The sequence below is a fragment of the Struthio camelus genome, chromosome 12 (genome assembly GCF_040807025.1).
Source record: "Struthio camelus isolate bStrCam1 chromosome 12, bStrCam1.hap1, whole genome shotgun sequence".
Lineage (NCBI taxonomy): Eukaryota > Metazoa > Chordata > Aves > Struthioniformes > Struthionidae > Struthio > Struthio camelus.
Genome location: NC_090953.1, coordinates 21,883,294 through 21,911,179, shown reverse-complemented (window position 1 = coordinate 21,911,179; position 27,886 = coordinate 21,883,294). Strand labels below are relative to the sequence as shown.

Genomic DNA, 27,886 nt, shown 5'->3' with positions numbered 1-27,886 from the left:
ACACAGTAAAGTTACTAGAACAATTGGGCAAAAATGAAATTAAGCTACCTTTCAAAAGATAGTAGGAAGACAGGGAACATTGACTAACAACACGCCTGCAACTTTTCCAACTTGGAAGAATGTAACAAGTTACTTTAAGCAATTTTGTCTTCCTAGTATGACATGAAAAGAAACACTATTTGTGGTTCTCCAAGCCAACATAAGACACTCCAGCACTTTTAAGTTTTACTGCTGTCAAACACCAAATCCCAGGCTGCTGTACTGACCAAGAACAAAAGTTGCAAGAACGTACATACCATTTTTCTCGTGTATTTGTACTAGTGACTTATAGGACTGCTGTGCTCTTGCTAGATTATATTGATTCTGAAAGGGGGGAAAAAAAAACACACACCAACATAAAGGAGCAGCATCAAAACGTGTGAAACTTAAAACAGTGTTAAGATGAAACTCTACAGTGGGCTTCATAAAAAACATGCACTGTATTACAACATGCCTGGCTTTCAAGTACAAGGCAAATAGCTTTATCTTCTCATCTCTCCTCCTTCATAATGCTAATAAGTTACACACCCCCTGCTGTCAGAAAGGCCCTTATTTCAAAGGGTTTACAACCTGAGATAGGTCAGAAGTGTGTGCTATCAGCTGAAATCGGGGCTTCAGGCATCTCTGACCATAGATCTGCCTTGGTCAGCCGACCAGCTACCAGGCTAGATGGAATCGTGATAAAAGCCCTTTAAATCTAATACACAGCGATAACTTCAATAATAGAGTCAGAATCACACTTCACAGGACACTCATCTACCACCTTCCCCATCCTTGAATCACTACCTAAAAAGTGGCATCTGAGGCACGATTTCTTTTGTCTTAAAGAAATGTTTAAGCCTCTTCTGAAAATAGCATCTAATACTCCAATATGACTTGTCCTTTAAAGTACATTACCAGCACGCACATTTGGAAATCAATGACGTTTTAGACTAATGCTGAATGGCTGGCTCAGAAGTATTTGCATGGTGTTATATTTCACCCTTTCATAACACTTTGCAGGTGTTTAGTCCAGCAAAAGGAGAACTTCTTAATATTAGTGTATGCAATCACAGCAGCGAGGCTGTTATCTGCAGCCCTGCTCAGACCCAGAAATCCCAAATCCTCCTGAAAAAAAACCCACAACATGATTTGGAGTTGTGTCACTTCAGACTAAAGAATTTTAATCCCTTAAGAAAGGGAATCAGAAATAAAGAGATCTGGAAGGGAAAGCTCTACACAGAAAATGGGCTTACAGGGAGAAAGCAACATGACGAACAGATTCTGCTCGTATGGGGAGAGTACAGATCTACCTACTCACAAGACCTTGCCCATCCCAAGCATTTCTCTTCCTCACACATTCATCATTCTTTAGCAAACTCATAATTGCTAATAAACTACCCAAATGCATCAGAAGTTGAAGCAAATCAAAATTCAAGTATATTTGCATTGACACCTCTGTCATTAAATATATTCCATGCAAGTCAGTAAAGAAATGGAAGCAAAACAGTAACTTGTGCAAGTGTTCTACGCCGTGTATTTACCTTATTGGCTCCAAACTGTACTCTGGCTTTTCCTTTGACTAAAGTGGCATTGATCTGCATGATGACTGACTCTATTGAATAGGCACTGCTCCAGCCCTGGAGGAAGAAGGAAATACTTCTGTATAATATGTATTTGCTTCTTGTGCTCAGCTGGCAAGTCTGTTTCGGAATGTGTTTTCTGGGGAATTTTTGCCACCAGAGAAAACATGTTTTACAGTTTTAACTACTTGTTTTCAGTTACTAACTTTTATTTCTAAGAGAAAACCAGAAATAGATAGAGTGTTAGCACTAAGAACTTGTAGGAAAAATGAAAAGGCTGAATTGTACTCCTATCCAGAATACAGCAAGATAGAAACAAGAACAGCTACATCATAGTATCTACATATTTTCAGTAACTTCGCAATGGAAATTATAGCTTTAGAAGCCTGCTTTCTAATGAAGCAAGTGAGCGAGCTGAGATGATTATGCTTTAAATTACTGCTTCTCTCTGGCACTGTTTCACCTTCCAGGGTTCATAGAAGTTCGACAAGCTTACAACCAGTTTCATCATTTATTTAAAGATAAAACTGATCACCAGTGTGCAGTAGCAGCAGCCTCTGGAAAAGAGAACAATGTCTTGCTCCTCAAAACTCCAAGTCTCTTCTACACTGGCTTCCTTTCAGGAATTCCAAAAAGGAAAGTTGATGTGCTCTTACTTCTTGCTTCTTCCTCAAACCTCTTGTAACTCTTTCAAGGCAGAAGAGATGAACATCTTGTACAAATTCAGCAAGGCAAATTTTGTGGGACTAAGGTTTTATCATACTATGCTTCCTTTGGAGTATGTGATTTAATCCATACAGGGATTCTTAAACTCAGGGGGAAATACCTATTTTCATTATTTTAGAGCATGCTTTATTATTATTTGCATAACAGCTACAACTATCAAGTGTCTTTTTACTAAAACAGTGCACCTTTCATGATCACTCTTGGCACTCCAGTAAGAAGAGGAAGAGAGTCTGCATTCACCTGTTTAGTAAGAAGTTCCATGCATAAAGCACCTCCACCTAGAACATACCTAGAAACAAATGCGGAAAGTCAATTACGTTTGTTCGACATCATCAGTTAGTAAAAAGACGAGATTGTTCATAGCACTTCAGGCTCTCAGTTCAGTTTCTTAAATTTTTTTGCTCACAAAGCTGAAACGCTCTTTAAAGAGTAATATATTGTAAGTTGTTAGCCACATGTATTTCTGCAGAGCAGATTAGCATTGTGAGACAAGAGAAACTAATTTGCTTTGCTAACTACAAGAAAGGCTTACTGGAAAAAAAAGTCAGTGACTTAGCTAGTCTGCACAATTGTTTACACAACCGTACACAGACTGTGGGGAAGGAACACTGCCTTTCATGGCTTCATTATGGACGTGGTACTGGTGTGTAGTTGTAAAATAACCACTTCTGGAAAAGAATTTGACACAATTCCAACCAACTTAGATGTTTATATATCAAAGATACGGACAAATGAGATAAAGCAGATTGTAAAACATTTTCTAATGTCAGCCTCACTGTGTATTGTGCTTTCTAAGGACTTAGTCAGCACACCTAGGTATCACAAGACCTGAACCGAGGGCAGAAAGTTTACCTCTCCAAAAGCATAGTCTGCTACAGACAAGGATATAAGTACACACCATTCACAGGGGAACTATCACTAACGTCCAAGCCTTCTACACCATTCTTTCTTTTCCAACAGGACTGCACGAAACAGTCCAAGTATAACAAAACCAGAATCCGAAATATGGTCTTTCCAGTGTCTGGCACTGCTTGTTTACTTTTTTGGTAGCAGCAACTATCATTAATATCATTTAATTGCACTAACTTTCTTGAATGAAAAGAATGAACAGCAGTTAAAACTAAATTAGAGTCAGCACCAGCTATCACAGGCTGCATTTTCAAACGTGCAAGGATGAGAATTTCTCGTCAGGAGGAGATGCATGAAAGCTGTGGAAGGGGAATTTAATCTCCTCTCCATAGATATATACAAGGTTCCCTATCAGGGACCGCTCTTCAACCATGTTGTTTATAACAGTTTTGGAGCATGGCATCTTAAATTTAGTACTTTTGGATTAGCACTTGAGGAGTTTTAGACAAAAGCTTTATTGCAGGGTTACCAGCAAAAGTTAAGACCATTCAGCAAGTTTAAGGCAATGCAGGATCAGCGCTCCTTCAAAGCTCCAATTCAAAACAAAAACCCCACTACCCTGAACAACAGGGGAAGTAAGGCCGATGTTAACCATCCAGAGAGGCCGGTTCTTAAACTCTGAAGTAGTCACAGAATCTTTCACAGATAGACAGTTCACTGAGGAACGGCGTCCAGCTGGAACATGCATTCAGACATCCGCCTACTAGGAGCGCATAATGCTTGAGAAGCAAGTCTCCATATCACGCTTTGAGCCTGTTACCGAACTCAAGCTCTACAGCAGCTCATGACTACGTATTTAGGGGAAATTTCTGAAAGACTACTAGTAGTCACTAACTGTCCCCTGCAAACCCAGTGAACCACTCACCGTTGTGGCATTTTCTCCACAAAGCAAAATTTCTGTAAAACAACTTAGACTTACCCTCCTGTGAGCACAGGAGACACCACTCGCACAAAGGGAGGATCAAAAGGGAAGTTATCCTGGAACAGATAACAAACAGGTTAAGAACTGTACTGTAACACTGCTTTCCTATCCAGGAGATATTTCAAAAGCTTTATTTGGCAGGTAAGACTTTATCAGTTCTATAGAAATCTGTGTTCCACAGTACTAGCTCAAAAGCCATCTTTGGAAAGCCTTAACATCACATCGAAAGCTGCATTTTTATTTTAATTTTTAAAGTTCCACCTTTGTCTTTCCCAAATAAGAGCTGAGGGCCACTGCAGTCATTTTCTACAGTGAGCTAGGATTTTTTTTATCCCTGCATTTCTTCCAATAGCCACATACCTTAAAAGAGAAGTTGAGTAAGATGTATTCTACACCTTCTTTTTCTTTCAAGACCTGAAGATCACTATGCAATGGGCTGTCAGGATCAACCCTACAAAAGAAGCAGGGAAAGTTCCTGGATGAAGTTAATTTCAGTTTTTGTAAAATAGTAATTACTCTTAAAGAACTCCTTTATGTATTTGTAGTTTCAGTGAATTGCAGAAAATTAATGCTCACGTTACAAGGTAAACGCTCTGCTGTGAAATCAGCATGGAAGTTTGCTGCACAACACTGCATTCTCACCACTATCAAATGGCTTTTGAACATGGTTAGGAAAAAAAGTAACCACGCTTATTTGAAAAAAGTAATTTTATTCTCTTCAGTTCACGGGAAGTGCATCCCAAGAAGGGAGGAAAAGAAATTTTTTTTAACAGGAAGACTGAAGTGGTCTAATTTTCAGCATACCGATAGTAAATCCTTTATAGGGTATGCGATCACAGTTCTGTATTAGCTGTTAAAAATAATCTGCATCTGCACAAGTACTAAAGCCACAGCTTTTGCTCTCAGCAGAATTTCAGCAGTTGATTGTTATAAAACGTTGATGGCAAGCAGTCTGGACATTAATTCAGACACTACTGGGTTGACCCCATCCAGGCACTGATACTGCAGTAGCTTTTGAAAAAGTGACTAGTCAAACAATGACTGCAGCAAGCTCCAAGCAGCTCTTAAAGGGACTGGGGGCTATTAAATCCAATCTTCTACTAGAGGCAGAGCCACAAACTTACTAGATCCCATTTCAGAACTACTCGGGCAATTTGTCCCCGTCCTGCAAATGGGAAGCTATTCCAGAAAAATATTTCCTGATGCTTACAAACCTATTTCCAGCCAAAGCCTCTACCGGGCTAATTCAGAGTTACTTCTTCTGGTAACAGTGCTATCTATCCCTTAGGTGGAAGGGCTCTTTTCTTCTTGACATTTACCCTCTTGTCTGCACACAGTCCATTCTCTTTCAGACACTTTTTGCTGCGATAATAAAAATCTTTTCCTCTCTAGGTCATTTGGGAAGCCCCTTGCTACATGTACTTTGTTTTCGCTTTCTTGAGGGAAGATGATCAGAACTGTTCACAGTACTTAAGCAAGGCTTCAAAGCCCTGCACACCAGTTTGAACAGTTACGTAAGTGCTGGATGGACAAGGCCTCCTCTGATATGGCAGAGATTTGTCTTTTCCGGACATTGCATCATTCCTGTCCGTTTCAGCCTCCAAGTGTTCATACGCCCTAAGAAAGAAGTGTTTCTAAGAAAGAAATAAAACTGCATGACTATGCCACCAATTGCTGGAATACAGCTCTTGCTGCTAGGATAAGGCAACAGTTCCTACAGACAGGTCAACTACTGGGCAGAAACAGCTTCTGTCCTTATGCGTATGCACCATGACGTATCTGAACTGATACTGTTCTTTTTAAAAAGATGGAGAGAGATGGGAGAAGATGCAACCAGCCAGCCCAGTTGGGTAGGTCTTTTTTCCCCCCCTGCAGGTTACGTTGTTTGACGATGCCAGATTATCCCGTTAGCAGGAATAATTTCAATAGAATAACTCTAGAAATAAAGCAAAAAAAGTGCATACTACTGACAAAAGTTAAGAAATTTTTTCCTACTTGGTACACACAGTTAGAAGCAGAAACAGAAAGTGAACAAGTTCAGGACCTTGTGACATCTAAAACAAGAAAAGTTTCAATCCTGCATGCCCACTGAACTGCAGAAGTGAAGAAATAGGGCCACTAGGACAGGTTGTTTCCCCCCCCCCCCTTCTTGTACCTTGAAGGTTTGCTTTTTAATTTCAAGAAAATACAAACAAAAAATCCCAAACCCACACAAACCAAAAAAATTAAAGCCACCCAGACAAAAGTCCTAGACAGGAAATTTCGTCATTAGAGGTCTTGCATTTTGAAGCAGTTTTGGAAGCAAGATTTTTACATTGATAAGAGTTCCAATGATACACACTGACTTGCCTGTGCAAAGAGGTTTTTTTTTAAATCATCTCTATTACTAGAACTCAAACCTTGTATGCATTTGATATGAGAATTGTAGCTACACACTGCATTTTACATGCTCTGGCTAGACAGTTTCACTTATCAGCAATGGAATCTCCACAGCAATATTAAAATAGATTCTTCAGGACATCAAAACAGCTTAAAAAACTTACTTTAAAAGCTTAACGTGCCATTCATACAAGCTGTCATTTACCAGTTCCACTGAATAAATCCCTGTGGAAAATATCAGGCAGAATTAGTTACACACTAAATTAAAAAAAAAAAAAAGCAGAATTTAGCACAAGCTTATTCTTTCCTTTTAAACACAAACACTGTCAGTGGACATAAGCAATACATAAGATACTGATATTGAGGATGCATCCTTCTTCCAATAGCAGAAGTGCTTCTGAGCAACTGCAGGGAAGAATCCCCAGTAACAAAAACCATACATACTTTTACTTCTGTTAAAAAAAAATCCACATGAATTAATTTTTGTCTGGTTCCTAACTTTCCACTTTATAGCACTTTCCATGGCTATAACTCCAACTTGCTTAGTACTCTGTATATCTGATAACCAGTGCATGGCCCACACACTTAAAAAAAATACACTTAACATAGTCCAAGTATGCAGCATTATATTTCACAGGTTATGTTCAGTGTTTGCAGACCCAGACAGGACAACTGGACAGGGTAAGGAATGGTAACCCGAAAAAGAAGAAGATATTGCAGCGGATGAAGAACATTCCCAACAACAGACAAAAGAAGCCAGAGAACATTACAGATACAACCCAAAGACAGCTCTCTGGAAGCCAGTCAGCGGTGTTCAGTGACCCATTTGCTTTGAAGCTGTTAAACACTATGCATTGCACTCAAAGGGAAGGATGAATGGTTCCTCTGCCATTTTTCTTGGACACTGAAGCTTGCTTGCTCTCTGCAGAGGTTCACAAAGCAGCCCAGGGAAAAGCATATCTTTAACCATAAGGCAAGATTTAGAGAGCTGCATCAGCGATGGGCAGAAATCTAACCTCTCCCTCACACACTATGCATGCACATACACTAAACAGCTGTGATTACACTTGTTACCTGGGCTAGTATTTAACAGCCTATTTGTTGCAGAAGTGCTTATTATAAGCAAGTTGGAAAAGACTAGGGTTTCTGATGGCTACAAACCAACAGATTGCATAAGCACCAAAATCGCTAAGGAATTGCAGCATTTTCGAGTTTTATTATTCTAGATTACCTTATCTTGCAGTTTCAACTTTTAAGTATAGGTACTTATAGTACAGATGACATTTCAAGCTGTCCAGACGTCTTTATTTCTAAAACAGTACAAAACTCAGTAACCGAGGTAAAGAAAACATGCTTGTGTCTCTTTACCAGAGTGCTACAAACAAGTGGGTACTGCAGCCAAGATCCCGATTTCAAATGTTTCCCTCCATCCCTAGGACAATCAAGGAGGCTGGAAGACCTACTCACTGTGCTCTCGACGTCCCATTTTAATCAGCAGCTAGTTCAGAGACACCACACATTTGTTTGAGAATAAACAGAAGGAGCTATTGAGGCCTTTCTTCAGTTCCCCAGATGCAAGGACACTATTTCCTGAATTGCCCGTAGTGTAAGTGGAAATCAAGTATAAAATTTCAATTTGCGCTGCTCTGATGTAACAAAAGAGCTGGCACTCAGAACTCTGCTCATTGTCAACTCAAATTAATGAGGAGTCTATTGCCCTATTGTATTTAGAAAATTTTCTTCCACCTACATCCAAAAGAATGGAAGACCAGAAGAAGCAGCCTATTAGTATTATGGCTTTGGCACCTATTACAAGTATAAAATATAGGTTACCAATTACAAAACACATTTCAGTAAGGAATCTGACAATATCCCAAATATCATGAGATCCAGAGAGATCTTCAGAGAGACATACACAGTTCAGGACTGGCTAGAATGAAAGCTTAACAGCACAGCAAGTTATCTAATCAATATTCCAACCACCCTGGTTTTGAGTGAGATGGCATTTAATATTCTCATCAACAGCAGCAGCAGCAGGGTTTTGCCACTGCTTTGATATGGAGGCTTTTTAACAGCACTAAAGGTTTTGATTCTTCTTTCTTTTAGCCAAGAGGTGTTTTCTGACACCAGCTCAGATGCTTTTTCCTTGATTTATGCAATAAGGGAAGAGTTACTGTCATGAAGAATTTATCTGATTAATGTTTATATACCAGTTTCTCATAACCCCTTAAAGGGGGGAAAGAAATCAAGGTAGCTTCCCTCGTACACTTAAAAAATAGGTTCCCTTCCACCTCGAGAGAGGCAATCCACAGAGGGGAAGTGGAAGCAAGCACACAGAACCATGATGCAAGGGAAAAAAAAAAAAGCTCTCCCAAAACAGAAGTGATTTCTCATTTATAGCAACTTTATTACAACTAGAAATAAATCTTACATAGTTTTTGAAAGAAAGTAATGAGCTGACATACCCTACTCATTATTAATCACATCTATCTGTCAATGTTGGTGTCCATATACACGAACTGCAGAGCTACTAAAGATATAAACAGAAATATATTTAAATATCTCCAAATTATTTTCTCCCCTACTCCCTGCCTCTCCTCTATCCCTAAAAGGTATGTTAAGGTCTTTAAATTGTTCCATATAAACTAACCAAACCTCCAACCTCATTTTTGGAAACAAGATACCTCTTCAGTTTGGACAACCTGAGATTCCCATTATCAAAATAAACTAACAAAATTCTATCTAATGTAATGTAGAGGATTTTCCTAATTTGCTGCAACATTTTCCATTTATGTTAGCTCAGGAAAGAAGGGTTTTCTGCTTAATGGTAGTTTTTCACCTAGATTTTCCAGGTAAATAAGCAAGCTTCCTGTTGACAGAAAGTGTGCAGTCTTCTTTTGCTTTTGATTAAATTCCAAAAGTACTATTCCAACCATTGAAGGAACTGCAGCTTTAAAAAACAGATACTATCTCGAATATACATTGAGTTGGAGTTCTGATGGTGTGTTACAAGCTACTTTTTAAAAAAGAGTTGTATAGAAAAGAATTGTTTTTAAATGGAGTATTACTACAAGGATCATTTATTTCAGAAATCACAGGCCCAGTATTGTGCTGCTGTCACTAAATAAAGTGATCTTTACGCAACCAAAAGGCGGCATTAAATTTGCTGGTTTACAGTGTTAGATTACCTTCCACCAGTTACCAGAACCTCTCAGTTTTACAATGATTCCTTAGCATGTTAACAGTAAGAAATTAAATTATTAGAAAACTGGACTACGGATAAAGACTGCTACGACTCTAGGTAGGTTTTGTAAACAGCATTGTCACTTACAAAATTTGATAAATGGATCAAGTAGGATGGTGATCTGGCTTTGAAACATCTGTTTTATACTGTCAGCTTCCAGTTTAGTTAGATATCTCCAGTTTATCCAGGGAAGCAAATACTCTTATTGGGCATTCATTTATAACTTGAGATTTGCAGCACAAGAGTTGCACAGCTCCAGGTAAACAAGACAGTTCCTTGTTTAGGACAAACTGAGGTAACAAGATGTTTTTACTTTTTCTGCTCCATAGGACTGCTAGGAAAAGGACACGGGATTGTACTGTGTGTTAGAATAAAGACTGTAGCTATAGAAGTTAAAGGATTCAAAACATCATACAAGTTGTTTGAAGGACCCATCGCTCTGCTATTCTGTCACTCTAGAAAGCTTTAGCAGTTTCTTAGAGTACAGAACTCTTTACTGGTGACTGCATCGACACTTTTTAGTTGTAGTCTTTTTAGATATTCCTGATACACAAAGTAATATGTTACTACATTTCCTCTTTAATATCTCAACTTTCTTTACAGTTTAACAAGATTTACCTTTCTTCGTCATTTAGACAGTGATCTTTCCTACCTTGAGGGTTTAGTCTTTTGCAAGTATGAGCGAGCTTATGCATTTATCTAAAGTTACTTATCTAAAGCCAAGAGATGGAATTACTGAGCAACCCAAATCCTCACCTAAAACTATCCATATCACAGGCGCTCCGCTCCTGGTTGCACCTCCACAGCAGTATTACTAAGTGAATAAACATCACTCAGCTTTTCACAGTCAAATAAAATTGATTCTTTGGTCTAACCAAGGAAAGTGAACCCTAAAGATCATATGCAGGTAGTAAAGCATCCTTCATGATTTGATGCAGATCCATTTCTAGGCTCTTCCCAGCTCCACTAATCCATTCTTTACCAGCTAGAAGGCAGATTAGGGCATACTAGCAAGCACTCAGTTGTGATAAAATCCAGATGTAGGCTACACTAGATCAACACTAGCTTACATAATCAAGTTTACATTGCAGACATTTTACCAGTATCCACAGTGCTTCAGCACATACAGCTATTTACCTCAGAGGTAAACATGACAAATCACAGCAGGAGCTTGTTGTCTCTTCAACTCTATCCTCTTTCGCACAAATGAAAACGCCATAGGCCCCAAACAAGATTTTAGTCCACTAGAAACAAACCAGGAGTAGTTCAGAAAAGCACAAGCAAGATACCGAATTAAAGTTTAGACTGATTTTCTAACTAGTCTACCTCTTCCCATCCTAACCTGCATCAGGAAGTTCTCATCCCTGGCTGCAGTAATGGAGTAGGCAATTGGGCTGGCCTACAGGAACATGGCTTGCATGAAATCTATCCAAGTTTCTATCTGTTATACAGTAATACCCACACAAATCAATGGGCCAATTCCTTTGTTAAGCTACTTTAGATAGAGCTGTTGTATGGAGCAAATAAGACTGCCAACCAGCTAATCAAGACAACCACATTAAGCTAATCAATAAAAGGCAATAAGTGCTTGCTGTTCAAACAAACAAACAAAAAAAATCAGTTTAACAGACAAGCTTATTGTCTTGCCACTGCTCATTCTCTCTTGCTGTTTGTATCCTCACACCAAGGAATATAGGGAGCCCAGGATCAGACTAGCACTATCACAAAAGAATAAAGTGACAGCAGTATACTTAAGGTTAAGTCTTGCTTAATGATAAACAAACCTTCTCCTGCTGAACACCAATCCCTCTGCAGCAAACATGTTCTTTGCAAACAGTACTACCCATCGGGACAGCCTCAAAGATCTTGCCCTATACACCTGGAGAAGTGAATTCAAGTAGTTTGGAAAACTCAACAACTCCCATAGGAGTCATCTAAGGCTACTGGTAGTCATCTACTCCAACAGCGTTCTTATATCAATCCTGTTAATTTTGGCATGAGGCTTCACATGAGAGGAACAACACTTTAGAGGAAATGTATTCTGGCTTGCTTTTCTCCACAAACACACTATTTCTTTTAGTGACACGTATATATGCACGTACACTTAAGCTACATTATGCACACACACAACTACAGGACACAGAAGGATTAGCACAAAATATTTACCAAGAGAATTCTTTTAAACTATATTAAGGAGGAATACTTGAAGCACTTTACCTGTTTTATAACTCTGTGATCTATATATATCCCTGAGTTCTTTCATAAGTCGATCTGAAGCCTGAACTGACCCAGAGACTGCACCCTGAAACAAACAAACAAGACTCCAAATAAATGAGAATATTTACATCACGTAGCTTTATTTGCATTGCAAGGTTACAGTACCTTGAAGGTATTAATACATTAATTTTTATTTTCAGAAATCATACGTCCTAGTGAGTGAAGAATACTTAAAAGAATCAAGACACCTTCAATAGCAGCATATTAGCATATACTACAATATGGTATAGGTGATTTAAACTTTTAATAAGATACAATGAAAGTATTTTTCTGTAAATGAGTTCACAATCTCTTTGGCTCCCTGACTGGAAGTTGGATCCACAATGTATTTCTAATAGTGAAATATTTCCTTCCACAGCTTCTGCTTTTATGCCCTGGAAGAAAGACTAACAGTAATCCTAAGAATAAGCTTTGGTGCATAAGATTATACTGTTTTCTTGCAAGTGTACTCTCAGTTGGTTATGAAACAAGGTTTAAGCGCTGGTCAAGTACCTGCTATGGAATACCAGCTTCGGGTGAAGTAAAGACTAACCAAGAATTTTTAGAAAACTGAACAAGTAGTACTTGGTTATCTATTCTTTGCAATAAAGAAAAGCAAACACCACCCACACAGAGGAGGACTAAGGTAAGTAAACCTTTAAATACCAAACTATTCTGTCATTATTTGTCATAGTTCTTGTGGCTGATACAACCAGAGAAGTATCATTTTCCATTTAGAGCTCAGTTCTGTATTTCTTAACGTCTCTGACTGACTGAGAAATCTGAGCACGCAATTTCTGACCCTAGTATTTCAGTCTGAGGAAGTAACAGCGCTAAAGAAAAAAAAAAAAAAAACACGAACAAGACCACCTTTAAGTCACATGCATTTAAACTAAGACCGGCACTATAACATACCAGTTACTGACCAACTAACACACGCAGCAGTTATCAAGTAACTGATGTGTACTCACATCTGCAACTGCTGGACTGTATTCTACACACCTCCCCAGTGACAATTCTGTGACCTTGGCATTAACTATTTTGCCTTAGTTTTCTGAGTTTTGAGGTGAGCCCTGTAGTTCTGTCTCTTACTAGACTAAATTATTCATTCAGAATAACATGATGACTGTAAGTACCTACTTAACTATCTCTAAATCAATAGAAAAGCTAGCAGGAAAGGTCATAACACTAAACCTCAGATTTTACACAATTACCCTGCTTACATTTTACATCTGAAATACCACATTACCTCCAAGATTTTTGGAAGAGGCCGAGTCAAAAGTTAACTTCACCAGATTTTTATATATATATATATAAATCTATATATGTATTAAAAAAGACTCCAAATAAAGAAAGCAAGCTCTTACCCTCAGCTCCAACCCTGGGCAACATTAACATTCATTTTTTCTTGGCTTTCACTGGCAGTCAGTCTCCCAGAGGAGGATTACTCCATCAGACCCATGCAGTTCTCTGCTGTTGCCTGGACTTCAGTCATTCCCACCAGAATATACGCTAATGCGCCTGGCTCATAAGTGTGGTTTCATTTAAAAATGGAAGACTAGAATAAAGCTATGCTCAATCTCTCTATATAAAATCTGAAATGATTAGTTTATAAGTCTGTTTTTCTACTCTATCTAAAACTTGAACGAATTTGTTTAGTTTCCTTTTAGATGAACTACTAATATCCATAAACAACTCCTTTTTGGACAAGTTTGCGAGAGACTGGTATGTCAGCCCTGTATGCCTGAGGTCAGCAATGCTAGTACATATTCTACAAGGTCTTAATTTTAGGATCAAGTTGTTTATTAACAAAGATTAAGTATCAACAATAGTTACTTGATGCAAAAGCCTCCACATATGCCTTGGTCTTCTATGTTAAGGATTATTATATTATACTACTGAACTTCACAGTATAATCTGTAGGCTATTGTTTTTGGCTATTCATTTCCATAATCCACTGGATTCAATTATGCAGATTTCTGAAATTCCACTAGGTTTTCTCATCAGATATGTAGAGAAAATGAACTCTGTAATTAAGCATGCAGATAAGTGGCAGCTCCTTTCGTGAGATATACGAAAACTAAAGGCAGGGCTCCAGAGAAATCATTTCTCAGTTTACTGAAGCACCTTTCTAGACAGCAGAAACAGGCAAAAAAGGATCTCTTAACAGTAAGTGAATAAACTGTCAGGAAAAAAAAAGACACCAAACCAGTGGTTTGTACACGTTATTTACAGATCAGCACCATTTATACACACTAACTGAACATCAGCTGAAAAAAAGAAGCATTAGAGTTAACACAGTGCAGTAGTTACTGGCCACCGTTCTCTGGAAAACGGCTGTACTCTTTCAGGCCCGTGCTGTGAGGGTTAAGGTTATGAGATCATTGCCAACGTATTGAGTCCAGAGGAGTATAGCTTCATATAGAGCTGTGAAGATTTTGGCTTTGTTCTGTACAGAGCTGTGCCATATCCTTGCCTTATCTACTGCAATGCTTACTGAAAGAAGCGGTTTCCTTTTATTTTTCCACTGAGTATCAACTTTTAAATGTAGGCAATTTATAAAATAACTTAGATTCTCAAAGTCAGCCACAGAGATCTAGTTTCCTTACGCCACCTTTATTTCAATCATATTACTGCATTTCTGTATTTAATGTTGCAAGAGCACATAGGTATATAAAAATTTTAATCTTCTGTGCCGCAGTAATCGGGGGGGAGGAGGGAACCCCACACACTACACCCACACACTCCTGAGTGCCATTATAACTTCTGATAAAGTGGTGTTTTAAAAAATAAGGTTAGTTTAAGCATGTCTAGACTAGCCTCAGTAGACTTCGTCTTAACAGTGCTTTTGCCCTTTTTTCAATCTACTGGCTTCCTAGGAGTTTGTAATTGGGGTGTCCACCCCTACACTATTAAAGGAGCGAGTCTAACTTTGTTTAAAGAAGCCACAGCCCATAGACTACAAACCATTAATCTCTGATCAAGACAGAGGATAGCTACTCCACTAAAAAGCTTAACCTAAGAAATTAAGCACAGGAGCTAAATTTACATGCTCTTAACTCCCCTTGGAGGAAGTTAAAGGGGGAGCATAGTGAGATTAACCATCGTACCAGTTAGCATTAACGCTAAACCCCAAACCTTTGAAACAGTCTCCGTTATGGCATGACTTCTGTATTTTATGGCTAAAGCGCTGTTTAGAAGAGAGTACTATTTGGATCATAACACAGCATGATACAGTAGGGCAGGGAGTTCAGTTTTATCTGTACTGGTACCAAAATTAAAAACATTAACTTTCAAGAACCCTCTAGACGCAAGTTATAATCTCAAAGACTGAATTCAGATACAAGTAACAGAGCATTTTTCTGGAAGAGTGGGACTTTCCCCTCCAGGAAAGATAAAGCTCCCATTTCTCTAGTTATGGGATTAAGATTTATAACCAGAGTTGGCTTAGAAACAAAACCAGTCAATCATGGGACATGAGAGGTATCTGTCATGTGAGGTTGATGCCAAGAGGCAAGTACAGAACAGTATGGTCACTTGATCTGTAAGCTGAAGTGCTGCCACCCAAAGAGCTGCCACCCAAGCTCCAAGACATTTTTCTATGAGGTAATCAAGCGGGCACAAAGAGCCACACAAAGAGTCTCACACAAAGTATGTTTGCACATACTGCGAAAGCGGTGGCTCCTCAGAACAATGCACTAGTCAGCTGGGGAAGTCCTTGCTACAGGAGGTAAACGTTCCTATGGACAACACTCCACTTGTGAGCGCTGCAAATAAACAACATTTGGCTCAGGAAGTCCCAGAGCCACACTTCGCTGGACTGTAAAAACACTTATGAGATACCTCACTACAGGGTTGTCCTGTTCCCAAATCTTCCCCTCTAGGATCTGCTTTTGCCACTGTCAGAAACAGAAAACTTTTGATCCGAGTTAGTATAGGCATTATACTCTTCAGAAGTGTTTATCCTTAGATTTGTATCTTAGTGTAAACACTAAAATTTACATGAGTAAAATACTTTATAGCACAATTAAGGCTTAGTTGTCTTAGAAGTTGTTTAAGAGTTGAGCTTCTGCATTCACAAGTCAGTAAGGCATACCTAAACATGCAGAAATCACCACAGCAGGTGCCGCTGCTTAAGTTATCTGCTACACTAAGTCTCCAGAGATCTGGAAATAGCTTGACACTTTCCAGCCTCAGGTTTTTACACTTCCAGCTTTCTCCTTTTGGAGATTCTTTTTTACTCCTTTCACCACCCACACCACAACCACGGTCTGCTCCTTAAATAGGCTATCTTGAGGTAGGAAGTGCAGCTCAGAGAAGACTGAAATGGTTTTAAATCCATATACTGGATACTGTCTGCTATCTATCAGATCAGAAAAATACTTCACATCTCAAAACACTGCAGTAAATCACCTCACTCAAATGTTTGGATATGCAGCTGAACTATTGAAAAGTTATCTGCCAAAACAAAAATAAAGAATCCCAAGCAAAAAATCTGAAGTGATCCAAAGAGAGCTATAAGGAAGACAAGCTACCTCTATGGTCATTTAACATTTTCAGTATTTGTGCAGAAGGGCATTCATTCCTGGAAGTTAAAGTAGAATCATACTTACTGCAAGGATGAGACAGAAAAGTGCAAGTGACACCTTAAACGTCATAAAAATCTAAAGATGAAAGCAGAGACATTTGGGAGTCCTGAAGGAAAGTGCATAAACTCCTCAGAAGGAAATGGAAAAGCTAATAGCATTATCTAAATAAGAAAGCCATTAATCTCTAAAATGAATAAATGGGGAGAGATCTCTGAAAAGCAAGCAGCACTAAGTTGGTAAATATTTGGAGTTATTGATTCAAGTTCAAATACCTTTAGTCCCAGTAAGCAAGTGGTTCTATAAAGTTATCACAACGTCAAGAGGAGGATTAATTCTTCCTCCAAGTTGTATGTTGTACTGGAAGCCAAATTTAAGGTTATTTCCTGATGCTACTAAGGAGAAAAGGATTAGGGATACTGCCAAGGAAGAAAACTCGTTCATGAGGTTACTAAATGCTTTTTTGTTCTTGTAAGAAAAAAGAAATATGTAAAAACTCCTATGAGTAAGAACTTGAGCAGCAGAAAAATGTCCTCAGCCTGCTAGTGTATGCAAAAAGGGGACTGCATGCACTCTTTTCTTGTGTTAGATCTTTAACATGGTCAGCCTCTTCAAGCCACATTTCCACCGAGGAGAGAAAGGATGACCCACAGACTAGGGCCAAAGAATACAGAGAAATTGAAGTCTGGTTGCATTTAGCATTAGTTGAAGCCCTGCACTAGACTTCCCTCTTTCAACAGCAAGCATGCAAGTGATATGTCTTTGTTTTACTTCCCTCTGCTGAGGAAACAAAAGCATACCAAAGAGCTGTGATGTGTGTGAAAACCTGAGGATGTTTATATATTGCACTTCAGTTTGTCACACCGATGTGATCCTTTCAGGAAACCCAGAGTCAAGGAACAGACTTAAACTTTGCTTTATCTTCGGATACTGAGCAGCCTACTGCTGTAACAGAGACGGTTTTCTGTTGAGAGTCACATGTTTTGGCAGCATAAGGGTACATTTAAGTGTTACTAGGTTCATTCTTTACTGGGTCAGTAGCGCAGCTATAGCTTTCAACACTCAAGTACTAAAGACTAAATCCTCACAAGTCCTTTGAGAAATTATTTAACCAGAGCAGCTATTTCTGGTGACCCACAAAAATACCACGGTTCCTCAGCAGCAGTTGAATACCCTGTTCCCTGTACTCAGCTGACCTTGTTTATGCTCCAGCATCAACGAGAGTGTCTTGGCATGAGAAACAGCTATTATGTAAGTTGAATCTGCTGTTGTCAAACAAAAACCAGCAGTGTTCATTTCAGCTCTGCTAGACGCAGAGGGGAAAAAGCAAAAGAAAAGCCAATGTTTACCAAGTAGGAAAGAACAGAGAGGGAGAGAAAATGTGCAGTTTTAAGAGGCTTTCAATACCAAAGAACGATGCTGACATTACAAAAAGCTTTTTCAGTTCTACTGAATTTTTAGATGGCAGTAAGCAGACCATGGCTTTCAAGCTGCAAGAGATTTTATTTTGTTTCATGATTAAGAAGTCTTAGCCATTAGGTCTGGGTTATAAACACAGAAAAATATACAATCTCAATAGGCATCTCTTCTCAAACTCTGAGCAAACACTTAAGTTAAAAAAGTAACCTCTGTGTATGGTCAATCACGCCTTAAAACAACTCTATATCACAAAAGCAATTTGCTTATGCTTATCTGCTTTTCAATACTGAATTGCTGATGAGCTATAGCTTTTTTTGAAGGGGTGACCATTACTGTACACTTTTTTCAAACAACCTAAAAGGCAAATATGGAAATCAGAGTAATCTCCTGTAGCCACCTATCTCATTCAGCCTATTTCAGCAAAACATAGGTTTCTTGCAAAGTTTGCACTCAAGTTATATTAGACTAGCACTGGGGCAGGAGGAGGAGACTTGTAGTTGAAAGACTCCGACAGATTTGTTTATTTCCTTTTCAAAGCAGATGGCTACAAACGGAATTTCTTCTCCATCTTAAAGAAAAAAATTTCTAAACTAGATCAAGTTACCTAGGGCCAGGAATCACGACAAGAAATAGTTAAGATGGTGCTAGATTAAGGAAATTAGTTATGATAAAAATTTAGAGAAAAGGCTACCAGGAGCGCCTCCACTGTTAAAAGCAGAATAACTTGGTTGCCACTAAACACAGAGGTTTACAACAGCAATTCTCTTGAACCTGAAATAATCTTTCAAATAGAGTTTAGCTAAAAGGATTTACTGGAAAAATCATAAAGTGTAAGAAGGGAAACTAACAAAGCTGGAGAACAGAAGCCATGGACTCACTGTTTACAGTTGTATTTTAATACAGGAAATGAAAACAGATGTCCCCAGGACACCGCCATACAGAAATTTCTTGTTTCTGCAACTGCCTGCCGACAGGAATACTCTGAAAACTGTGATAGCAAAGCTGCAGAGGGATGAAAGCCCCTTGCTTTACGTTTGGCAAAAAAAAACTTCAGTAATTTCAGAGGGGCCTAGAAATTACTGGAATAAAACTCATGTATAGAAACAGTTTTAAAGCACAAATTCCTGGATTTACAAAACATGTAAAGTCACCTACCACTTCTAATACTCCAGTCCATGTATATGCAGCTATTTACTATTTTAGCAAAAGTGAGCAAGATAAAACAAGAACAGACATACTTACAACCTAGATGCTTTCTGTCAGTTTTGCGGGGAGGACTATTGTCTGTAACACAGGTATTAGGCAAGAGAAGACAAGCTAGCATTCTCCCAGGTTAGAAGAAAGAGTGCTTAGTTACTATACCTCTGTGGGATGTGACCTGGCAACTAGCATCCTTTGCCAAAGATTTTGCACAATTAGTCTGGTTACTGATGAATCTTGGGAGTTTTAGCTGGCCTAGTGAAATTTCTCCAGAAAGAGCTATTTGTCCCATAGCTTGACACTTTCGTCCTATATAATGCTGGATGACAGGTATAGGTTGACTTGTGTTTGTATGTATAGCAGTAGGCTTTATTTGCTGCAAGTCATTCCTATCTTAAGGCCAAAAGTACCGCAAAGAAAAAATGTTAACATTAACTCACATTTAAGTGATCTTGCCTTTGATTTTTTCTGATTTTCTCTAAGATTGCAAGGTTCTCTTTTTCAATGCCTTCATCCTCAGACTTCTTCCCATCAACTGGTTCCTCCTCCTTCATATCATAGTGATCCAGATCTTCAATGTCCTACAGGACAGACCAAAATTCACTGTAAACAATTCAACTACGTTCTTTGCTTAGAAAGCTCTCTTCTAAGGGCATTTAGGGACACAGTCACCATACCACCAAAGCATTAGGTATTAGCGATTGTTGGAGGCCATTTCTATTTTGTTCTGCTTTCACCCTCTCAGTCAGAGGTATTCAGTGCAAATGTAAGGAGCCTTTACAATACAGATGAGACCCAGATTCATGATACTTGTGGTCAGAAACAAGAAGAATAAAACCTCTGTGAGAAGGGAAGATTGTAGTGAATTAGCCCATTGAAGTAGGTAATAAACAGGAAGTTAAGGCATTTTGAACAGGGCTTGAGAAGCCTGAAATACAAGGGATGCCCTGAGTTTGTGTAAAAGCAGACTTTCTGTTCCTATTAGAATCCTAGCTATAATTCTGACAAATACATTTATTAACATACCCGGCAGGGCTACAGCAACCTTCCAAGATAGTTTAATAGTAGGAAGTGCCACACATTTCATTCAAGGTTAACATTTCAGCTGAAGATTATGTGCAACAGGATTGAAATTAAGATAAGAGACAAAATTATTTGGCCGAGTATCTGGAGCACATCATGAAGCCAGATTTCAATTCTGAGGTCTAGGCTAAGACACCGGAAAGTCTTCTGTCCTTTGTGTATTCTGAGACAGGGGTGATCCTATTGCAGGGGAGCACTGTGAAGTTACGACAACTACCTGCATTTAAGGTGATACAAGTGCTACTTACGGAGGGGAGGGAAAGATGCAAAACGAGGCACTACAACAGCCACACCAGCAGACCACAGGTACACAACCATCAGATACACTCCAGTGTGCAGAGTGTTCCACCACACCTGAGGCTACTCTACTCCCATCTGTTTGCATGGCAGGAAAATTTGGCCATAAATGCAAATTCAAGGATGTCTTGCACGGTATAAAACATCTATTTGGTGCATTTGACAGCCTCCTTTCCCCCAACTGTAAGAGGTTTTAGACAGTATTTTAACATACCTGTTTCTCAAAGCAGTGACACAGCCCTAGGAACCCTAAACTACTTTTTTATTTAGAAATTGGACTAGATCAAAAATTGGACTAGAGTGCCAAAGAGCTGCTTGACTGGTTATAAGCAACTTCAGAAGAAAAATTGTCTGTTGTTATCTGAACAGAGTGTAAAAGGACACTTAAAAGTCAGCAAGCAAAAAAAAGTCTCGTGGCAGCAGGGTGGGGAAGTGCTCACGCCACCTTTATAGAAACATTGCCTCTAATAAACGTGGTCTGGGCTAAATATAGTCTAAGGGAAGCTGCTTTAGACTCATTCCACTGCATCTGAAGGAAGGCCTATACTCCTCCTGTTCCGAAAAGGAGGAGTTCTTCATTCTTTCTACATACTTTTTATTTACTAAAAACGTTAACTTGCACTAGTGAGAACAATTCTTATATACTAAAGCTATTTATATAAAAAGCAAGCATTTCTGGTACCTATTCTAGTAGGTTGTAGAAGTAATTAAAGGGGGTAGCTCTCATACAGCCAAGAGCTCGTTAAAAGGAGTACCATGTTGCCAGACACTGACATAAGCCCTATAGTTTAGCCTGTCAGCTGCAGATACCCTCTTATTTCCTTCAACATATTATAGATAAAGTTCAGCTGTTTAATAAATCAAACTAATTTATTCTCAACCAGTCTGTCTCAGTCCGGGAGGCACTTTCAACTGCAAAGTCAGGTCGTATGCTGCTTGAAATAGGAGTTTACAATGCAAGCCTACTGATTCAGCACACAACGTTACACATTGTTCAACTTAAACCACAAACAGATGTCCAAGGCTCTATATTCAAGTAGCCTGCATACTGACACCTAGGTTTAAGAAAAATATTTCACAAGTTTTGGTGGCTGAAAAGAAAGGTGACATTAAGGTAGAAATCCAAGTTTTCCCACTTCTTCTGTTGCTGTTTGGGGTAATTGCATTTTACACTTTGGCTTAATAATCAGTCAGCAACCACAGAGCAAAAGGCTAGCATTCTGCTGCATTAGAATAATAAATTCTCATATATACACATACTTCACCCATATCTTCTTCTTCTTCCTCCTCTGATGTAACTTCTTCTGTTGTTCCATTCTGCAATACAACAATTGAGGTTTCTGCATGAATTGTCTCTGCACTCCTTTCCTTCAAAAGGAGGAAGTCTACTATCAAAGAGTAAGCAGTACATATGAAAAGTTACATTTCTCAAAGTCTGCAAAGGACTGAAGTTTAACATGAAGGACCATACACAAAGATGTTTTCCTGGAGTGAGAGCGCGAAGAGATTTTAGCACGAAGCTAAGGTAAACAGAACGCCACGATTAATTTCATATTAAGATCTAAGCAGAAACTTAAAGAATCAGCTAACGATATCCTCTTTTGAGTCACAGTGACAAATGCAATGAACAAGTTAAGCGGGTTGTAACTCATGATTCATGAAACCAGATCATAGCTCCGAATAGAATCCCTATTCATATTTGGATCTCTGAAAATTAATGGATCTTTGGCTCAACTACCTAGAACTATTATGCAACTACTAACTTTCATAACCATACTTATTACATTATTTGATGAAATATCAGAATACATTGAGCCCATTTTCCCTAACTTTCCATTTCAGAATACAACTTCAAGTTCAGGAAGTCTGAGCTGCAGAAGTACTCAGAAGCATTACGATATGCTTGTCCTCTGCTACTATGCCTCCTGTGGCAGGTAAGGGATGCCATTGCTGTGGACAAGGCAGGGAATTAGACTGCCCTTAAGTCAGACCAAAGATCCCTCTAACTTGCAAGTTATCTGAGGCTTCTGGCTAAGATACCCTTCCTTGAGTTTGCTTTTGATTTCAGAGCATAAGTAAGACTCTTCAGCAAAGCTACTTCCTAATGCTACAGGCCTATTGCCTTACAGTTGCACTGCTACATGGGGGGGGGGGGGGAGTGGCTGAGGCAGAAAAGCTATAGGATTAGTTTGGCACATGACCAAAATTAAGTTATTTGTCATTACTGTATTACTGTCACCACAGGAAAACCATCTGCTACACTAGAGTTTAGAAATCATGTCATCTTAACATGTGCAAGTAAAAGTAAGTACCATAATCCTATTACAAATAAAAACATGCTGACTGTCAGCTACCAGTTTGGCTTTCAACACAACACAAAACACTTCAGTTAACCAGAACATTTAACAGCCCTTCACAGCTTTTAATTTAACAAGTGTACGAAGAGCATATAAGGCACCTCAAACAGATATCCCCTACCCAAAGAAGCATATGGTCTTGCTATTCCATGTCTTTACAAGGGAGTGAAAAAGAGGAAAACACTGATAATAGGTTCATCCAAGTGCACCCTGTAAAATGCATACTCTTCTAGAAGAAACATGGAATATTTAACCACAAATGCATTTGGGGAATTTGGGAAGCACCAAGAATGCACAGCAGTCAACCTGAGCAGAGTTTAGGTGAGAATTAAAGTGACAGCATTGATTATTTATTTATATATATATATATGCACGCACACATATACACATATATATGTGTATACACACATACATATACACACACAAACACCCCTTTCAATGAAAAAAACAAACTTTAAAGGAAATCATGCAATATCCTATCATTATTAAATGGATTCTGCAACAGATCAAGGACCTATTACAGAACAACAGCACTTCATATCTCAGTACTGGCTTACACAAATTTTAATCTTTATCACCATCTAATTTGTTAAGACTTGAATAGGACTTTATTTCCATAAGCAGGTATCCACAGCTTTTTAATTTACCTGTCCAGCTGGCAATGGCTGATCTAACATTTCAACATCCGGATGCTGAGGAAGGTTATATAATCTGCAGAGGTCACATATTAATCGCTTCAGCTGCTGAAGAAGCTATTAAAAGAAAAAAGCTTATTTAAATCAAAGCAGAGTCGGCAATATATTTTAAAGTTTCTTCACACGTTGATACTGAACTTTCAGCTAGTCTACAGCATTTAAATCTACAGGTACCAGAATTAAGTTTCAAGACACCCCTTGTTCCTGCACAGTTATCATACTAAAACCCCCATGTTGGGAAACCCAGAAGGTGAAGAGTCATGAAGATGGCTCCCGTTCACTTCCCCATATCAAGTGGGGAAAGTCATGAGCAAAAAAATAATTTATTCTGGCTGCATCATCCACTCCAGTCAGAGCCCCAGATCATTAAAGAATAATCAAATGGTGGCGTCTCCGGGCACAAGTCTGTCCATTCCAGCTTCCTTTCTCAAAGGAGCACATCTTCAAAAAAACTGGGAGGAACTCTGATTTTCCACATCCTGCATCCCTTCCTAGGGCACACCAGTGAGGCACTAGAAGCAGCACAGATACTGCACAAGACACAAAACCAGCCTAGCTCTGAGCTAGAGCCCAAGTAGTCTCCTTGTGCTGTCTTGGGTCCGATTTAGGCAAAGTTACTACCACTGATTTCTGTTTCTAACTTTCATTCCGTTATTGACCGAGTCCTATTAACTGCAAGATACAGAACAGCTTTCACTCACTGCAATGCTGTCCGGAAAATAAGTTTAGTTCTGCAGAAACAGAGAAACATTAAACTGGCTTCTTGACCCCATGCTCTGTGGATTTCCACAGCTGCTGACATTCCACAACCCTAGACAGCCTTCAAGTTCCTGGTTAAAGCCAAGGCCACGAAAAGACCATACCCGTGTTCAACTTTTCAAGGTCTTCACATCATCATGTCAGAAAAGTATAGAAAGTCTACAGAGTACATTTGCAAAAATGGTCAACATCAACTATTGTGCAAGAGTACCCCAGAGAAAGCTTGCAAAAGACGACGCTCACATCCAGCTATGGACTTTCCTTCCAGACATGAGACGGGGTTTGCCTTGCCACTTTTCAAAGGCAGTAGCCAAAACAGCTGTTGTACACAGATCTCAGCAGCACTTGCAGCTATTCTTAGGGTAGCAAGTCCCAATTCCCATTAAGTATCTCTCCATGAAGGAGAGATACTCAGGCTATGTGGACTCATCCAGAGTACAGCATAAACTGTATTATCCTGAAAGAACAGTGCCTCTGCAGTACTATTTGAAGTTTACCAGCTAAACTGTACAATGAGTAAAGTGTTTAAGAAAAATCAAGTCACTCCAAGATGTTCTACCTGTCTAAAGCCTTGCTATTGGCCAGGTTAAGCACTGTTATCCTGTGCTACTGCAGCTGAAAATCCAGGCTCTCCAACAGTAAAAAGAACTCATTCCCAAGCCCAAAGCACTAGCAGAGAAGAATACATTTTACCCTTATACTTTTTGAAAGCTTTTGTGCTTTTCCCTTCTCCAACAGGATTCAACGTTCCTGTTTAACAGGAACGTCACTTATGCATCAGATACCGTGAACTGACATGCCAGCCTGCATTAAAAAAAAGTTCTTCTGTATCATACCACATCTTCTGTTTTTGCATCAGTCATGAAAATCATCCTTAACTCACAAATAGAGCAGATGACACCAGAAGAACTGATGCATCAGTAACACAGTTCTTTTGAGTATGTACATGGGATGCGATAGCCTCTGGCTCCATAAGCTTTCTGTAACAGTCACATACCCCTCAGTGTTAGGGCTCTAAAGCTGTTTGAATCTTCTTGGGTGTCTGAAACGTCAAAAAAAATTTTTAGCAGGTAGAAAGCAGGTAAAACTATCTAAAAAAAAAAAAATAGCTTGCAGTTAGGTCCACAGGTTTTAGTGCTATTATTCTCAGTATGTTCGAGATACCAGAGGTTAATACTACTACAGATTTTGTTGAGAGACTTGTTCTCTGTGTAGATAGCACTTCCTCATGGAAAGCTTGAGAACAAAAGCTCTGAAGTTTCAGGAATTGTCATTTATTTTCCACATAGCTGTGTAAAGCTAGAGAAGCCATGAATTTGTTTATGTCTGTTGTGAAGTATGTGGGAGGACAGAGCGAGGTAGGAAGGATACTACCACTAGCATTTGGCTGGTCCAAAGCTTGGGAAAGCAGGTGGCCACAATATTAGACCTCTCTAAGGAAAGAGTAAGGGCTAGGAAGGGAATTAAGAACTGCTTTCTATCCTGCTTCCTCTTCTCCCAACCCTCAAGGAAAGTCCTCTCACCTGACTCCAAATTCAGAGGAACCTTTGCAGCCAGGAGCTAGGACATAGCAAGCTTCTCTCGCTTCCCTCTGACCCGCAGCACCACTGTGAGGGACACAAGCACTCAAAGCAACAAACTGCAGGCACAACCAGAACCAAATCACATACAGGCTGTTGCCTAAAGAGGTTTCTCCCTGCCCCCAGTAGCACCATTTCATTTGTGCTGGTATCACTGAACACACAGCCCCATGGCAAGCCACGTCGTACAGATAACCTGGCTGAGAACCAATGCAGCAACGTGCGAGTTTCTGCACAGGTCGTTCCCTGATGTGGTTCACCACCTAAGCACCGATTCCACCAAAAAGGAGAAGGCAGGAACGTGCAGCTGAGAGCAGGGATCCCTTTCTTGGCAGCAGCCTACACTTTATGTTACCTTAATGCAACTCTCAAACCGCAGTTTCATTTTTATAAGCTAAGTAGTTTCACTTTAATGTCATCTTCCACAGCACGCAAAGGCGGTGACAGAGCTAGAAGCTGATCCCTCTCTACATCCCTTCTCCCTGCTGCTAGATTTTTTCCTCCGCAGGGATTCATCTCATGCTCTTGCTGCTTCTGCCATGGATCACCATCACCACTGTCCTTTATGCTCTGCTCATATGTATGAGGAATCACAGAATGACTTAGGCTGGAAGGGACCTCTGGAACTCACCTCATCCAGCCCCCTGCTCTAAGCAGGGCCCAGCATGATTTCAAAGACATTAGTGGGACATAAGCATGCTATATCAAAAGGGATGGCAGATTTCTGTCATGTATTAGTAAGTTAAATACACCTCCTGGGTAACTTTGCATGTGTACCTGATATAAAATTAACGCTTAACATATAAGCTTTGCTGATACTGAAGAAAAGTGGCCTACCAATATACAAACAGGTTCTCTGGAATACAAACTGCCTAAAGCAGAAGCTAAACAGAAAATACAATGTGTAATCCACAGGGTATTACAGGAACACTGCAAATCATCTGTGCGATTAATAAAATAGTGTTCGAGTGACCAAATACAGTTAAAAAATAATATTGGTAATTGCAATGTTGCACTGTAATTTTCAATAATAATCATTAACACTCTTCAGCTACTCTGAGAAGTTGGTTGTTATGATGGATATCATAATGCTGTTTCAGAACATAAGAGTATCTTTTGGAATTTTTTTGTTTCCTATATTAATGCCTTACAAATCAGCAAACAGTTTAAGACAATTGTTCTGAAGTCTATCCCACGTTAGGGGGTCTTTTTATACGTTGAGATCTTTCTAAAGTATGAAAGCATTAGTAATTTTAGAATATCCTTAATACTATTCATATACTTGCTGGGTTCATTAAGAAGCACGTTGTGTTCAGATTACTAAGAAACATGGACTTATACTATAATGTAATTAAATATGCATTTTTGTGTGTACCAACATAGATGGATATATGAATCAGTAAATCTTAGCCTATCACCGAAGCAAACCACTGAAGAAGGGTATAAGAGGAAACAGAGGGAAGAAATAAGTGTTATTTGCAGTGGGGCCATCTAGTTATCAGTTATTCTATGACAGTAATTGGTCCCCAGCACATTCAGCAGCCCTGCGCAGTTTCAGAAAGTAAAGCAAAGCTTCTTTCTGCCTTTTGTCTCCAGGGTCTCTGGTACATAAGTAGTTGCTGCTGTTTTGGTAGTTTGTAACATTCTTTCCTGAACTGCCACTATGCGGGACTAAAGCTACATTCTTAAGACAGAAGTAGCATGCTTAGTGACAGCAGCTTATCCAAGCTGTAGACATAGCTGCACCAAGAATCCTATACTTTTGAAGTCTGCGATGAAAATTTAAGCCCTCCAGGTTTTGGGAGTGTGAGAATTAAAGTTTCCCACACAATTTTAGGTGCACTTCACTGCTGTCTTTAATTACATAATCACA

General features: G+C 39.2%; 1 protein-coding gene across 2 annotated transcripts in view; it reads right to left on the bottom strand.

Annotated features, from left to right (window-relative positions):
* UBE2Q2 (ubiquitin conjugating enzyme E2 Q2) overlaps window positions 1-27,886 on the bottom strand; it is a 50,739-nt gene that overhangs the window by 3,298 nt on the left and 19,555 nt on the right. For both annotated transcript variants that reach the window (XM_068958044.1, XM_009681548.2), the window contains 10 exons: window positions 23,627-23,731; window positions 21,883-21,939; window positions 19,683-19,823; window positions 11,999-12,083; window positions 6,702-6,762; window positions 4,519-4,609; window positions 4,156-4,214; window positions 2,568-2,616; window positions 1,563-1,658; window positions 297-363 (listed from right to left, as the gene is read on the bottom strand). In XM_068958044.1, the coding sequence (XP_068814145.1) occupies window positions 297-363; window positions 1,563-1,658; window positions 2,568-2,616; window positions 4,156-4,214; window positions 4,519-4,609; window positions 6,702-6,762; window positions 11,999-12,083; window positions 19,683-19,823; window positions 21,883-21,939; window positions 23,627-23,731 (811 nt within the window). The remainder of the gene's footprint in view (window positions 1-296; window positions 364-1,562; window positions 1,659-2,567; window positions 2,617-4,155; window positions 4,215-4,518; window positions 4,610-6,701; window positions 6,763-11,998; window positions 12,084-19,682; window positions 19,824-21,882; window positions 21,940-23,626; window positions 23,732-27,886) is intronic.